The sequence below is a fragment of the Zophobas morio genome, unplaced genomic scaffold, assembly GCF_036711695.1.
Source record: "Zophobas morio isolate AGI-343-1 ecotype UQ-CSIRO unplaced genomic scaffold, CSIRO_AGI_Zmor_V1 ptg000054l, whole genome shotgun sequence".
In the NCBI taxonomy this organism is placed as follows: Eukaryota; Metazoa; Arthropoda; class Insecta; order Coleoptera; family Tenebrionidae; genus Zophobas; species Zophobas morio.
This window is the reverse complement of record NW_026972159.1, coordinates 2,479,147-2,494,867: the sequence shown is the minus strand read 5'-3', so window position 1 is coordinate 2,494,867 and position 15,721 is coordinate 2,479,147. Positions and strand designations below refer to the sequence as shown.

The 15,721-nt window shown below is 32.7% G+C and overlaps 1 protein-coding gene across 2 annotated transcripts in view; it reads left to right on the top strand.

Annotated features, from left to right (window-relative positions):
* The window catches only part of Sli (slit), a 435,804-nt gene that overhangs the window by 392,277 nt on the left and 27,806 nt on the right, over nucleotides 1-15,721 (top strand). For both annotated transcript variants that reach the window (XM_064074673.1, XM_064074672.1), the window contains exons 3-7: nucleotides 9,593-9,664; nucleotides 9,853-9,924; nucleotides 9,980-10,051; nucleotides 10,370-10,441; nucleotides 10,496-10,567. In XM_064074673.1, coding sequence (XP_063930743.1) covers nucleotides 9,593-9,664; nucleotides 9,853-9,924; nucleotides 9,980-10,051; nucleotides 10,370-10,441; nucleotides 10,496-10,567 — 360 coding nt within the window. The remainder of the gene's footprint in view (nucleotides 1-9,592; nucleotides 9,665-9,852; nucleotides 9,925-9,979; nucleotides 10,052-10,369; nucleotides 10,442-10,495; nucleotides 10,568-15,721) is intronic.

Genomic DNA, 15,721 nt, shown 5'->3' with positions numbered 1-15,721 from the left:
CAGTCCTTTGAATCCTTCTGGACCCTCTACGTCCTCTGAAAAATTTAGCTAACCTACATACCTACATAATCCCGATCCTGTAAATCCTCTGGGTCTTTTAAACCTTTGACATATGTGTTAAAATTTTTCACATCCTTTAGCTTCTTCAGATTTGTCACATGTTTTAGATCCTTGAGATCCTGCAGAACCTTTTGGTCTTTTAGTATTCTTATAGATCTTTCACATGCATTAGATTTATGAAGTCCTTTACATCTTTTATATTTTCTAGGTCTTTGGATCATTCTAGATTCTCTATATCCTCTAGAGACTTTAGCTAAACTGGATTCTTGAAATTTCTCAGATAATCTAGATGCAATAAATCTTCTATACTCTTTAGATCTTCCAGGCTCTGTAAGATTCTTTAAATACTTCACATCTTTTCAATCTTTGAGATCCTGCACATCTTTTAGATCCCTGAGATCCTGTAGGTCCTTCAAGATCCTCTAGGTAGATTCTACATTGTGTAGATCCTTTATAAGTTCTTTGCTAATCTACACCCCTAGATAATCCCGATCCTCTAAATCTTCTAGATTCTTTAGGCTTTAAGACATTTTATCTTTAAATTCTTCAGATCCTTTGAATGTTTCGAGATTTTTCACATCCGTTAGATGCGCGAGGTTCTTCACAACCTTAATACTTTCTAGGTTTTTTAGGTCCTTCTAGATCCTCTATATCTTCTTGAGACTGGCTAATTTGGGTTTTAAATTCCCCAGATAATCTAGATCCGCAAAATTCTCAGATCTTCTAGACTTAACATCCTTTCGATCTTTGAGACTACTCACACTCTTTAGAGCCGTGAGGTCATCGACATCTTTTAGAAACATTAGATACAATAGATCTTTTAGGATCATGTACAGCTGTTACATCGCCTAGATCCTTAAAGTTTTTTGGATTCTTCTGGATCGTCTCTGTCATCAACGAGTTTCTAATCTACATCCCGAAATAATCCAAATTCTCTAAATTCTCTAGATTTTTTAGATTTTAGCACATTTGATCGTGATTAAATTCTTTAGATCCTTGAATTTTTGAGATCTTTCACATCTTTTAGAACCATGCCTTTTGGACATTTTATCTTCAGATCCTTTGGATATCTGAGATCTTTCACATCCTTTGAGGTCCATTACATGTTTTATATTTTTTAGGTCTTTCTAGATCCCCTATATCCTCCTCAGACTTTGGTTAATCCGGATCCTTTAAATTCCCCAGATAATCTAAATCCTCTAAATCCTCTAGACTCTCTTAAAGTTCTTTGAGTCTTTCTGGATTCGTTATGTCCTCAAACAAGTTTATCTAGTCTACATTCTTAGATAATCCAGATCCTTTAGATCCTCTATAACCTCTCGAGATTTTAGCTAAATATTCTAGATCCGCTAAATCCTGTAGACATTGTAACTCTTCTAGACTTCGAAGATTTCCTCCCTTCGATGTTTGAGATCCTTAACATTCTTTTAAATCGTCCACATCTTTTATATAACTGAGATCCTGTGGATCTTTTAGAATATTGGAGAGCTTTTACATCCTTTCAGTGTCTTTGAAACTTTTTAGATCCTCTATGTCCTTTGAAGAATTTAACTAACCTACATCCCTAGATAATCCTGATCCTGTAAATCCCCTGTATGTTTTAAATCTATGAGACATTTTAGAACCTTAAAATTGTTCAGATCCTTCAGCTTTTTGAGATTTTTCACATTTTTGAGATCCTTGAGAACCTTTTGGTCCTGTGGTATTCTTCTAGATCTTTCACATACATTAGATCCATGAAGTTCTTCACATCTTTTATATTGTCTTGTTTTTGGATTATTCTAGATCCTTTATATTTTCTGAAGACTGTAGGTAAACTGGATTCTTGAAATTCCCCAGATAATCTAGATTCGCCAAATCTTCACTCTTTAGATTTTCCAGGCTACGTAGATTCTTTAAATACTTTACATCATTGAGATCCTTCACATTCTTTAGATCCGTGAGGTCTTCTACATCTTTTAGATTCCTGTGATCCTATTGATCCTTTAGGATCCTCTAGGTAGACATCGTGCAGATTCTTCATAAGTTCTTTGAATCCTTCTGAATCCTTTATGTCCTCTGACGAGTTTAACTAATTTACATCTCTAGATAATCTAGATCCTCTAAATCCTCTAGATCCTTTAGGCTTTAAGACATTTATCTTTAAATCCTTCAGACCCTTTGGGAGTTTGAAATCTTTCACATCTTTTGTATTTTCTAGGTCTTTTGGGTCCTTCTAGATCCCCTGTATCCTCTTGAGACTTTGGCTAATGCGGATCCTTTAAATTTCCCATATAATCTAGGTCTTCTTTATTTAAAACTTTCACATCCTCTCAATCATTTAGATCCTTAAATTCTTTGGATTCTTCTGGATCCTCTATGTCATCAACGATTTTAACTAATCTACATCCCGAGGTAATCCAAATCCTCTAAATCCTTTAGATCTTTTAGACTTTAGGACATTTTTTTCTTCCTGAAATTCTTTAGATCCTTTGGATATTTGAGATCTTTCTCATCTTTTAGAAGCATGAGGTCCTTTACATCTTTTATATTCTTTTGGTATTTTGGTTCCTTCTAGATCCTCTATATCCTCCTCAGATTTTGACTAATCCGGATCCTTTAAATTTCTCAGATAGTTTAGATCTGCTAAATCTTGTAGACGCTTTAGGTCTTCTAGAAGTTATGGATTCCTTTTGTCCTTCACATCCTTTCGATATTTGAGATTATTCATATTCTTTAGATCCGTGAGGTCATTCACATTTTTTAGAAACCTTAGATCCTTTAATATCTTGTACAGCTGTTACAGCGTTTGGATTCTTAATAATCTTTGGATTCTTTTGGATCATCTATGCCATCAACAAGTTTAACTAGTCTACATTCCGAGATAATCCTGATCCTCTAAATTCTCTAGATTTTTTAGATTTTAGCACATTTGGTCTTGTGTAAATTCTCTAGATCCTTGAATTTTTCAGATCTTTCACATCTTTTAGAACCATGAGGTCCTTTACATTTGCTATATTCCTGGGGTCTTTTGGGTTCTTTCAGATTCTCTATATCCTCCTCAGAATTTGGCTAATCCGGATTCTTTAAATTCCCCAGATAATCTAGATCTGCTAAATCTTTTAGACACTTTGGGTCTTCTAGAAGTTGTAGATTCGTTAAATCCTTCATATCTTTTCGAGCTTTGAGATCCTTAACATTCTTTAAGTCCGCGAGCTCCTACATATATTTTAGATTCTTAAAAACTGTAAATCCTTTTAGGATCCTATTAGATACTTTACATTGTTTAGATCTTTTACAGCTACTTTGAGATCTTTCACATCTTTTAACTTCTTCAGATGCCCTGTATTGTTTAGATCTTTTAGATCCTGTAGAACCTTTTAGTTTTTGGATCTTTCTAGATCCTTTATTCCTCTAGAGAATTATCTAGATCCCCTAAATACTCTAGGCTCTCTTAAAGTTCTTTGAATCTTTCTGGATCCTCTATAGCCCTAACGAGTTTAACTAATCTACATCCCTAGATAATCTAGATCCTCTAAATCCTCTAGATCCTTTACGGCTTTAAGACATTTTATCTTCTTTAAATTTTTCAAATCCTTTGTATGTTTGAGTTTTTTGACATCCTTTACATCCATATAAGGTGTTCCACATTTTTTATATTCTTTAAGCCTTTTGGGGTCTTTTTAGATCTTTTGTGTCCTCTTGAGACATTGGCCAAACACAGTTCAACAATTATCACTGTCCTTTCGGCTTAGATCAACTGGAACGTATTGTTAGAAAATATTGAATGTCAATTTTTTTTAATTAAGTTACAAGTAATTTTTCACAGACTGGATCAATATTGATTTGCCACATCAGGACAAAATATTGCTAGTCTTCAATATTGTCTATATGTCTACCTAAAATTGAAAACTTAAATTTTAAATACCTTGATTTCTATCTCATGGAACATTCATTGTTTTCTTTCAACACCCTTCAACTGGAGCTTTCACTCTATAAAAACGTGTTTCCCAAGCGTCTGCTCTGGGTCCACTATTGTATTTTATTTACATATATGTGTTGGAAACTGGGAACCCTACAAACACGTACGTTGAAGTGATCTAATAAAATGTTTTGAATTCAAAATCAATTTGGATCAATTTTGATATTTAGTCCTCACAGTCTTTTGCCGAAGATCAATCAAATATTTTTATGCGCTATAAATTGAACTTATTATGGATTGGAAATTTTCGCTCCGACAGACATAATCCTGCAAAACCTGCTCATATAACCTCCATTTTTAAAACGTGCGAACAGCAAATTGGCTAAATCTGTCTCTTCCTCTGACATTTACAGCCATACGCCGAGTCCATTACCGTTGGCGAAAATAATTTCCTCGTAAAACTTTCTGCCATTATTAGCAATAAAAATAAATTCGTACAGTTTCCATATTCACTCACTGCAGCAAACCTGTCGTCGTGAATTATCCCCGCCGAACATCCAACCACCAGCAATCCACAAAGCAGTAAACCTTGTAAAGTAGTTATGCGTTGATTTGATTCAAACGTGGGTGTGATTTTTATGTTGTGTTTTTCTCGAAATAATTGGACGACGTTCTTGGTATCTGTAATTCGATCTAAAGATCCGATGTGCGCGGATTATTGCCTCTCGCATCGTTACGACTACCCGAATCGATATCGAAATTGGATTGATGATGTCCGAGATCGTAATCGCCTAGGCCGGCCCGATTAATTTAAGAAATATGCCAGAAAAGAGAAAGCTGGAGGTGCAGCCGCTGTCTGTTTTATCCGCGCATTTGCATTTCAAATAAATCTGTTTTTGAGTCGTACCAAATAAAATTCGTAAATTCCCCCGGTTTCCAGCGCTGCAATTGCACGGAACAAGAGCTGTCAGTCTCGAGGCAACTTATGTATGTCGTTCATTACATTCCCACCCACTAAAATTGAATACAATGGCTATATTTTTAACGTAAGTACCATCGGTGTGGTATTCGAAAATATGTCGAACATCAGCGTGACCTACGACTTCGTGGGTTTGCCAACAGCGGTCGGTTGGGGTACTCCACCCACTTTTCCAACGGGTTGTGCTAGATATTGGCAATAATATAAATTGCGTTATGCCTCATCTTTACGGCGGAAACAATAAACTTTAATTGGTTGTTATTCGTTATTACAAAAATCCTCGGTGTTTATGGCGGGCTGTCGCTCGCGATAATTTATATACCATTAAATTTATAATTTCAAGTGGACGAATCGATAAATGCGGCTGCGGTGTTGACAGTCGGGTGTTTTATCGTATTAGAATCGAACGTCGTCTTTTATTAATCTACGGACAAAAATTACATTCACTTTGTGTTTGATTGCTCGAAATGTACCTGTAATCGGTTTTTGATCCAACAAAAAACCAAGAAAGAAGCAGAACTGCCGCAATTCAACTCCACCCGAGAAGATAGGATCAAGAGGGCTTCCGGATTGCATTGCTGCGATTACGCCGCGTGACGCAATTCCGTTCAGGACGAGCGAAGCACGCAGACAGCCGCAATTACACTCCACTCGTGACGAGAAGACACACTCATCCCCTCGAAGTTGCATTTGCGACAATTAGCGCAATACTATCGGATCCTGACGTTGATCAATTTTTTTTTTTCTTAATTTTTAGTTTTTAGTCCTTAGTATTTAGGTTCATTTGTATTTTAAGAAGGTTCTATTAGTAATTTACCATTTTAGACATGTTTTAAGTTTCTTGTTGTGGAAACAAGTTTAAACATATAACGAAAAATAGGCAAAACGTAAGCCCTTGTAGTTATAATAGTATAGTATTAATTTATTATTTGCCTTACAGGCTTAATAATATTCCCAGTAGGGGTACAAATTAACTTAATCTACCTCAGATAAATCCATAACAATAAAAATAAATAAAATAAAATAAAATAAAAATTCGAGTGTTATATAATAAATATTCTATTCTTTCTGCTTGCCCACCCCTTGCCATAGTTCCCTTATCTTCCATACTTCTTTCATCCAGTCCAGTCCTCTTCCATCCTCGTTTAGCACTTCTTCCCTACTTTCCTCCGATTCTCTCAATCCTTCACATCCTTCCAGCATATGCTCTATTGTTTCTCCCTCTCTCCAACATATCCTACACCTTCTGTCAGTTTCATCCATCCAAAAATTATTCTCTTTCTTTTCATTTCCACACCTAAATCTCGCCATCATTCTTTTCTCCTTTATACTCTCTCTGTGTGTGTACTTTGGTACTTCATCCTTCACTATTTTTCTATAGTCTGCATTATATCTATACTCCGATATTCTCGATCTACGTTCTTGCTTATCTATATCCTTATCTCTTACACTCTTCTTTCATACTCCTTCCCATTTCTCTCATTCTCTCTATTTCTTCACATGCATATCCCTTTCCTTCATAATACTTGTCCCTTTCGTTCCAAACATGTTTTCTCCCTTCCTTTCTTATTTCTTTCCAACATTCTTGCAATATTTTGCAATCACCTCTCTCACTGAACTTCTCTTCAAATCCAACCGCCCTTTTACCCGCTTCCACTCTCATTTTCTCCCTTTTTGTTTCTTCTCTCACTATATACCCCGGCGTATACTTTTCCAATCCCAATGTCCATTTCAAGTATTTTTCTTGCACTCTCTCTATTTCTTCATATTTCCTCCATCCCCAAATCTCAGCTCCGTACATGAATACACTTTTGACCAAACTATCAAACATCATTATTCTTCTCTTATAATCATGTCCAAATTTTCTCTCTCCTATTCCCCATACTATTTCTACCACTTTGTTCGCTTTTCGGACCATTTCTTGAATTGAGTTATTGTTCTTTGATGTATATCCTAAGCACTGGAATTCTTTCACCTGTTCAATGTTCTTCCCTCTCCATGCCCACTCTTCCTTCTCCTTTATTACTCTCTTCCCAAACACCACCATTTTTGTTTTTTGCACATTCACTTCCAATTCCGTTTTTTGTACGCACTTCTCGAAACTTTTAATCATTGTTTTCATTTATTCTCTTTTCTTTGCCACAATCACCAAATCATCTGCGTACGCCAACGACCACACTTTCTCTTTGCCGACTACCACCCCTCCTGTCTGTGCTTTTCTGAACATTTCATCTATATCTCCTAGATAAGCTGCAAACCATGCGGGGCTGAGTGGGCATCCTTGTCTCACTCCTCTATTTGTATAAAAACTCTCACTCTCTATTCCATTCACTCTCACCGTATTTACTGTTCTTCATATATTTCTTCCATTTTCGTTACCAAGTATGCATCTACTCCCTTTCTCCTCAAATACTCCCACATTTTCTCTCTATTCACGCTATCAAACGCTGCTTTGAAATCTATGAACAATGCGTACATTCGTCCACCCTCTTTCCTTATTTCTCTTCCCACTAAATGCCGCAGGATGTACACATTGTCCATAGTACCTCTTCCTTTCCTAAACGCTGCCTGACCGTCTGGTAATATACCCCTTGCTTCCATCTCCTTTCGTAACCTCTCATCGAGTATCATTGCATATATCTTGTACGCCGTATTGAGCAAGGTAATCCCTCGGTAGTTCTTCACATCACTTTTTTGCCCCTTTTTAAATAATGGGATTATTATACCTTCTCTCCACTGCCGAGGAAACCCTTTTCCCTTCCAAACTCCATTTACCACTTCCCATATCTTTTCTTTCACGTCTTCTGTCCCGAACATCCACGCTTCGTTCTGGATTCCATCCCCTCCTGGTGCCTTTCCTCTTTTCAGTCTTCCAATCTGTCTTTCTATTTCATCTTTTGTTATTTCCGAACCTCTCCACATTTCTTCCGTCGTTGTGATTCCTTTATTTATTTTGCAGCATTTTTTCTCACAACCTCCCAATAATTCCATAAAGTGTGTTTTCCATTCATGTATTTTGATTTCAGTCTTCCTTCTCTGTTCCTTGTTTATATATCTCCATACTTGCTCTTCTGTTTTCAGGGACTTTATTGTCTTCTCTTCTTCTTCTCGTTTTTCTCTTTTTCTTTCTTCCCATTTTCTCCTATAATTCTCTCTTGCTTTTAGGTACTCTTCTTTCCTTCCCTTGTTATTCTTCCATTTTCTTAATTTTTCCCTTGCTTTTCTCTTCAACTCACTACATTCTCCGTTCCATCCATTATCCCTCCCTTGCCATATGTATATCTTTCTTTTTTGCGTAGCTTCTGCAATTAGGTTGCTCAGTTCCACCATCATAGCTTCTATATCTTATTTTACTTCGAATTTCTTTTTTTCCTTGTCTACTTCTGTATCTTTGAATTCCCTCTTCATCCCATATTCTTTTTTCTAATTCTTTTCTTTCGTGTCTTCTCTCTTGTTTTTCGTACTCTTGCTCGTTTCCTTTGATTTTTATTTCTAGAGGCATGTGGTCTGATTCTACCCTTTCCCCCACTTTGAAACTCTCTATTTCTTCCCACGCCTCTTCGTTGACAATCCCATAATCTATAATTGATTCTCCCCTCGCCCCTACGTACTTCCATTCTCCTTCTTCATCTCCTTCCTTGTTTCTATTCAAAATTTCCCATCCCATTTCTTCTATTATCTGCCACAATATTTTCCCTTCTTTGTTATTTGCTTTATCTTTTGATCCTCTTTTCTCTCCCTTTTCTTTATCTATTATTCTTGTCCCCTTATCGCCCAATATTGCGTTAAAATCCCCTCCTATAAGTATTTTTTTATCTCCTTTTTCTTTTGTTTCCATTTTTGTAGTTATAATATACCTAATCTGTTTTTGAGACGAATAGCAATAAATCTTGTTTATTAAAAGTGATATTCGATTGACCGCAACTTGTTTGATATGTTCGCTTTCGAGATTTGAGACATTCAGACTAAATTGATGAATTCTATAAAAAGTGTTTTGCGATTTTAGCGCATTATCCATCAGAACAACACTATATTCTACCTCTAAACAGTATTTAGAGTCAATTTCGTCACGGAATCTTTTCGCCGACACTCATCCACATCCTTGACGTGCTAAAAGACCCATCTCTGCTAATGTTACCTCTGTCACATCAAACATCATGAGATTTTAATTGGCGGAAGTGACAACCTCGCGTCGCGGTATCTCCACAAAGCGCGTCTGTTATTATTAGCGGCGGTAGTAAAGTGCAGAAACTTTTCGCTTCAGATTATTAATAGCCCCAATCTATCAAGCCGCAACATAATTCATGAAATATTAATGAATTCTTTCAAAGTTTCCCGGAACATTGTTGCTAAAGTCACCCAGATTGCCGTGATTTATCCTGAAAATAGTCGGTTGATTGTACACAGCAACACGGCGGAGCATTTGATTGAGGGATTTAATTGAATAAAGGGGAGCCATGTCAAGAATACCAACTGGATGCATTTCATAAGAAATGCCCTTCGAGAGCCAGCCATAAAGTCTATTTTACACTCCAGCAGCAACCGCTTAATCCAATTATTCTGTCAAAACCGAATTAATTGAACGAAATGGCTCCGGAATTTGATTTTTATTTTAATTGTGAGCGGAATTATGATGAGGTTTTTTGTTCCAGGGATTTGCAAGGAAACAACATCACGGTCCTGCTGGAAGCGGATTTCCAAAGCCTGGGAAACCTGAGGATACTGTAAGTCGGAGCTTTCGTTTTTAATTCCTTAGGACGGTCAGGAGCTACTCCGGGATCTGAGGCAAAATCGGTTTTAGCGTGACGTTGTGAAACAAAATAACTACATAAACTACCACTAGTAAAAAAATGCCAAGACCGATTGTACCTCTCTGAGATCGAGTGGGTGGCTGAAACGTGTGTTTTTTCAGGCAACTCACAGACAACCAGATACACACAATCGAAAGAGACGCTTTTCAGGATCTTGTAAATTTAGAGCGATTGTAAGTGGCGACCGTCAGACGAAAACAAAATTTAGCTAAAATTCTTTGTTTGTAGACGGCTTAATGGAAATTATATTCGACACATTCCAGACAACTTGTTTTCCACTACGCCTAATTTATTTCGATTGTAAGTACTCGAGTCTAAAAAATCACTCTTCTTTCTCGAAGTCTAACCGCATCAGCTTCGATCGCTTCCTATAATAGCTCTAGAACTTCTCAACTCGAACTTTTTCCCACTGATTGCATTACAATCAGTGTCATCCATGATATACTGACCCTAACTGTGCAATTATGCTAATCCCGCATTAGCCGTACTTTGATTTACCGCAATTTGTCCTGATCATCTTCGATTGACTTGATTATAACGTGATTAATACTAAAAAGTCATTTGCTAATAGGGGGAAAATTACCGGCGGAATTATCTGATCGTTCTGGTTTTTTCCAGGGATATCAGCCATAACATGATCTCCGTAATCGGTAGGAAGACCCTGAGGGGGATCACGGCAATAAAAAATTTGTGAGTTAAGTGAATTGCGTCCGATTGCGACGATACTTATTTTTCTACTTCCAGGCAACTCGACAATAATCGAATCACGTGCATCGACGATCAGGCTTTGAGGAGCTTCAAGGATCTTGAAATTTTGTAAGTATTGCGACGTAGGTAAATCGGGCTCCGGGCAAAGCCGGAGGAAACCGTTTACCGGAATCTTGACAAACGCACTTTCGATTCGCGCACGACTGGAAATTTTTACAAGAGTCGTACAGTTAATATCTTGATTGTCCTACGCACATCTGGAACTTTTTATGCGTGGAGAATTTGACGTGTGCACTTGAGCGTTGATGAGTTCCAAACTGCTGACGCAGACGTAACGAATTATTTATATTTATGCAATTTTCGACCTTTTTACTTGTTGAACATAAGCTAAGGAAGTGTAGTAGGTAATCGAGTCCATCGGGCAACTGTCACTTTCATGTTTTCTCGACGTTTCATGAACTCTAGAGTACGAAAAAACTGGTCCCCGTTTCCGTCTATCTCTCTGTGCACTTATAGTTTTAAGAATTACGTATACACGGTGACTCAAAAAAAATATGAAAGAGACAGATTATTGTATTGAAATCAAGAACAACTTAACTCCATTTTCCCCAAAATTTGGAAAACAGTACTGTTATTATTAGTTTTATATTATTATATACACAGCATTATCCAAATTGATGCACGTATCCTTCCAAAAAAGTTGATGTCGTCATCACTAAATTTTGTAATGGAAAAATTCACCTGAAACAAGCGCATAAAGGTTATCATTAAAAATAAAATTCGCTAAATTTTGTAATTTTTCGAAAAATTTGGATTCACTAAGCTTCGACCAATTTTTGATATCACGATTTTTCGTTTTTCCTTTTTCATAGATTTTACAACTTATTGCTATCACAGTTTTCCCTCTTTTCATTGTCTTTAATTTTCCAATTTTACCAATTTTCAATGTTTCGGTTTCATCATTTTTCGTTTCAACTTTCATTTTTAAACTTTTTCAGTTTCCCGACTTCCAAATTTTTTAATTTTTCGATTTTTCAATTTTTCACGTTATTGATTTTTATTTTCCCGATTTTTAATCACAATTTTTCGTTTTTTTCAAATTTTTCGAATTTTCAATCTTCAATTTTGCAATTATTGGATTTCCAATTATCCGTTTTTTCGATTTCTTTAATTTTCAATGTTTAGATTTTTCAAGGTTTTCACTTTATACTTTTTTAGTCGAAAAGTTGAAAAATCGAAAAATTAAAGACCGAAATCTAAAAAATCGAAAAACTGAAGAAACGAAAAACTGAAACACCAAACCGAAGAAACTTTAAAATCGAAAAAATAATGAATTAAAAAATTGGAAAAAAGAAACCCGAAATTTGTAAAACCGAAAAATTATAGAATTGTCAAAATTGTAAAGTCGAAAAGCTGTCGAAAAATTGAAAAATTAAAAATCGAATCAATGATAAAAGTTTTAAAATCTATTGATTAAAACACGGAAGAATGCTAAAATCCTAAAATCGAAAAAATGCAACATTTTAAAAATTATAATTATTATTACATATTTAAAAATTGCAAATCGAAAATTGAAGAAATGGAAAATTAAAAATCTGAAAATTTAAAAACGACAAATTTTAAGTAAAAAAATTGAAAAATCCAAAAACTGAAAGATTTCACGTTGAAAAAAAAAAATTAAATTAGAACATTGAAAAAGTTAAAAACCAAATTGAAAAATTGTAACATCTAAAAACTGAAAACTAGAAGAGTTGCTTGTCGTAAATTGAAGAAAAAAAAAGTGAAAAACTGAAAAATTGCAGATCGAAAAATTTAAGAAATGAAAAATTGAAAAATCTGAGATTGAAAAACAAAAAATTATAAAATCTGAACATTGAAAAATCGAAAAATTGTAAAAATAAAGAAAATGAAAGACCGAAACGGGAAATTGCAAATCGAAGATCTGAAGAAATGAAATAAAAACTAAAACATCAAAAATTGAAGAAATGAAAAATTGGAAAATCGGGAAACTGAAAAATCTAAAACTGAAAAATTAAAAGTCTAAAAAACTTGAAAAATCGGAAAATTGAAAACCGAAAAATTTTAAATAAAAAAAATCAATAGATCCAAAAACAAAGATTTTACATTGAAAAAAAAAGGAAAACTATTAAATTAGAACATTGACAAAATGAAACACCAATACGAAAAATTGTAAATCGAAAAATTGCAAAATCTAAAAATTGTAATATCCAGAAGTTAGAAAATCGAAAATCTGAAAAATTTTAAAATGAAAATTTGCAGGGTTGCTTGTCGTAAATTTAAAAAACAAAAAAAATGATAAATTGAAAATTTTCAAATAGAAAAATTGAAGATATAAAAAATTGAAAAAACAAAAAAATATAAAATCGGAACATCGAAAAATCGAAAAATTGTAAAAATAAAGAAAATGAAAAATCGAATCGGGAAATTGAATTTAATGAAACTGAAAAATCTAAAATAGAAAAAACTACAACTTCAAAAATTTAAAACTTGAAAAATTGAAAACCGAGAAACCGAAAAATCCAAGATTTCAAAAATAAGATTGAAAACCGGAAAAATTGTACACATGAAAAATTGAAAAATCTAAAAATTGAAATCTCTGAACTGCATATCGGAAACTTAAAAAATCTGAAAACAAAAACATCTAAAAATTGAAAAAACGAAAAATTAGAAAATCGAGAAACTGAACAATCTAAAATTGAAAAAACTAAAAATTAAAAAATTTAAAATTTGAAAATTGATAACCGAAAAATTGCAAATCGAAAAATCCAAAAATTCAAACATTTTAAATTGAAAAAAGGAAAAATCAAAAAATCAGAATATTGAAAACCCGAAAAATTGAACACATGAAAAATTGAAAAAACGAAAAATTGGAAAATCGAGAAACTGAACAATCTAAAATTGAAAAAACTAAAAATTAAAAAATTTAAAACTTCAAAAATTGATAACCGAAAAATTGCAAATCGAAAAATCCAAAAATTCAAAAATTTGAAATTGGAAAAAGGAAAAATCATAGAATCAGAAGATTGAACACCGGAAAAATTGAACACATGAAAAATTGAAAAATCTAAAAATTGAAATCTCTGAACTGCATATCGGAAAATTAAAAAATTCAAAAATTTGAAATTAGAAAAAGGAAAAATCATAGAATCAGAAGATTGAAAACCCGAAAAATTGAACACAAAAAAAATTTAAAAATCTTGAAAAATTGCAAATCGAAAAATCCAAAAATTTTAAATTGGAAAAAGGAAAAATCATGGGATCAGAAGATTGAAAACCCGAAAAATTGAAGACATGAAAAATTTAAAAATCTAAAAATTGAAAAATTGTAAAATGTAAAAACTAAAACATGCAAAAATTGAAACGAAAAATTGGAAAATCAAGACACTGAAAAATCTAAAAAATGGCAGTCTAAAAATTAAAACTTCCAAACGTTGGAAAATCGAAAATCTCAAGAATTTAAAAATGAAAACTGTCGTAAATAGAAAAAACAAAAAAAAATGAAAACTGAAAAATTCCAATAGAACAATTGAAGCAAAAAAAATTGATAAAATTGAAATTGAAAAAACAAAAAATTATAAAATAGTAACATTGAGAAATCGAAAAATTGTAAAAATAAAGAAAATGAAAAACCGAAACGGAAAATTGCAAATCGAAAATCTGAAGAAATGGAAAATTCTAAAATCGTAAAATTGAAAAAGTGAAAACTTTTTAAAATAATTTTCATTATTATATATTTAAAATGAAAACTAGAAAAATTGCAAATTAAAAATTGAAAAAACGAAAAATTGAAAAAACATGAAACTGGAAAATCTAAAATTGAAAAAACGAAAAATAAAACAATTTAAAAGTTGAAAAATTGAAAACCGAAAAATTGAACACATGAAACTGCAAATCGAAAAACTGCAAAAAATTAAAAATGAAAACTAGGAAAATTGCAAATCAAAAATTAAAGAAACCAAAAAATAAAAAATTTAAAAGTTGAAAAATTTTAATTTGAAAAAGGAAAAATCAAAATGAGAACAGTGAAAACTCGAAAAATTAAAAAATTAAAGGAAATAAAACAGTGACCGAAAAATTTAAATTGAACACATGGAAAATTGAAAACTCTTAAACCTGCAAATCGAAAAATTGAAAAATCTATAAACTGAGACATTCAGAAGTTGAAAATCAAAAAACGGAAAAATTTAAAAATGAAAACTAGGAAAATTGCAAATTAAAAATTGAAGAAAGGAAAAAATAAAAAATTTAAAAGTTGAAAAATTTTAATTTGAAAAAAGAAAAATCAAAATGATAACAGTGAAAACTCGAAAAATTGAACACATGAAAAATTGAAAACTCTTAAACCTGCAAATCGAAAAATTGAAAAATCTATAAACTGAAACATCCAGAAGTTGGAAAATCAAAAAACTGCAAAATTTAAAAATGAAAACTAGGAAAACGGCAAATCAAAAATTGAAGAAACGAAAAATTAAAAAAATTGAAAACTGAAAAATTGCAAGTCGAGAAATCAAAAAATCCAAAAATTGAAAAATTTTAAATTGAAAAATTTAAAAACGAAAACTCGAGAAATTTTAAAGCGAAAAATTGCAAAATCTAAACGTTGAAGGAACAAGAAAAATGCAAAACTGAAAAATCGCAAATCCAAACATTGAGGAAAAGAAAAATTGAAAACAATTGGAATCGAAAAAAACAAAAATTGGAAAATGGAAACATTTAAAAATCTAAAAAATTGTAAAAATAAAGGAAATAAAAAACAGGAATGAAAAATTGCAAATCGAAAACTTGAAGAAATGGAAAATCCTTAAATGATCAAATTGAAAAAAATCTAATATTGAAAAATCGAAAAATTAAAAAAATCCAAAGTTAAAAACCCAAGAATTGCAAATCGAGAAATCGAAAAATCCAAAAATTGAAAAATTTTAAATTGAAAAAAGGAAAAATCATAAAATCAGAATATTGAAAATCCGAATAATTGAACACATGCAAAATTAAAAAATCTAAAAACTAAAACATCCAAAAGTTGGAAAATCAAAAAACTGAAAAATTTAAAAATGGAAACTGGAAAGAACTTTTAAATCGAAAAATTGCAAAACCTAAACGTTGAAGAAACAAGAAAAATGAAAACAATTGAAATTGAAAAAACAAAAAATTAGAAAATGGAAACATTTAAAAATCGACAAATTGTAAAAATAAAGAAAATAAAAAACAGAAACGAAAGATTGCAAATCCAGAAACTGAAAA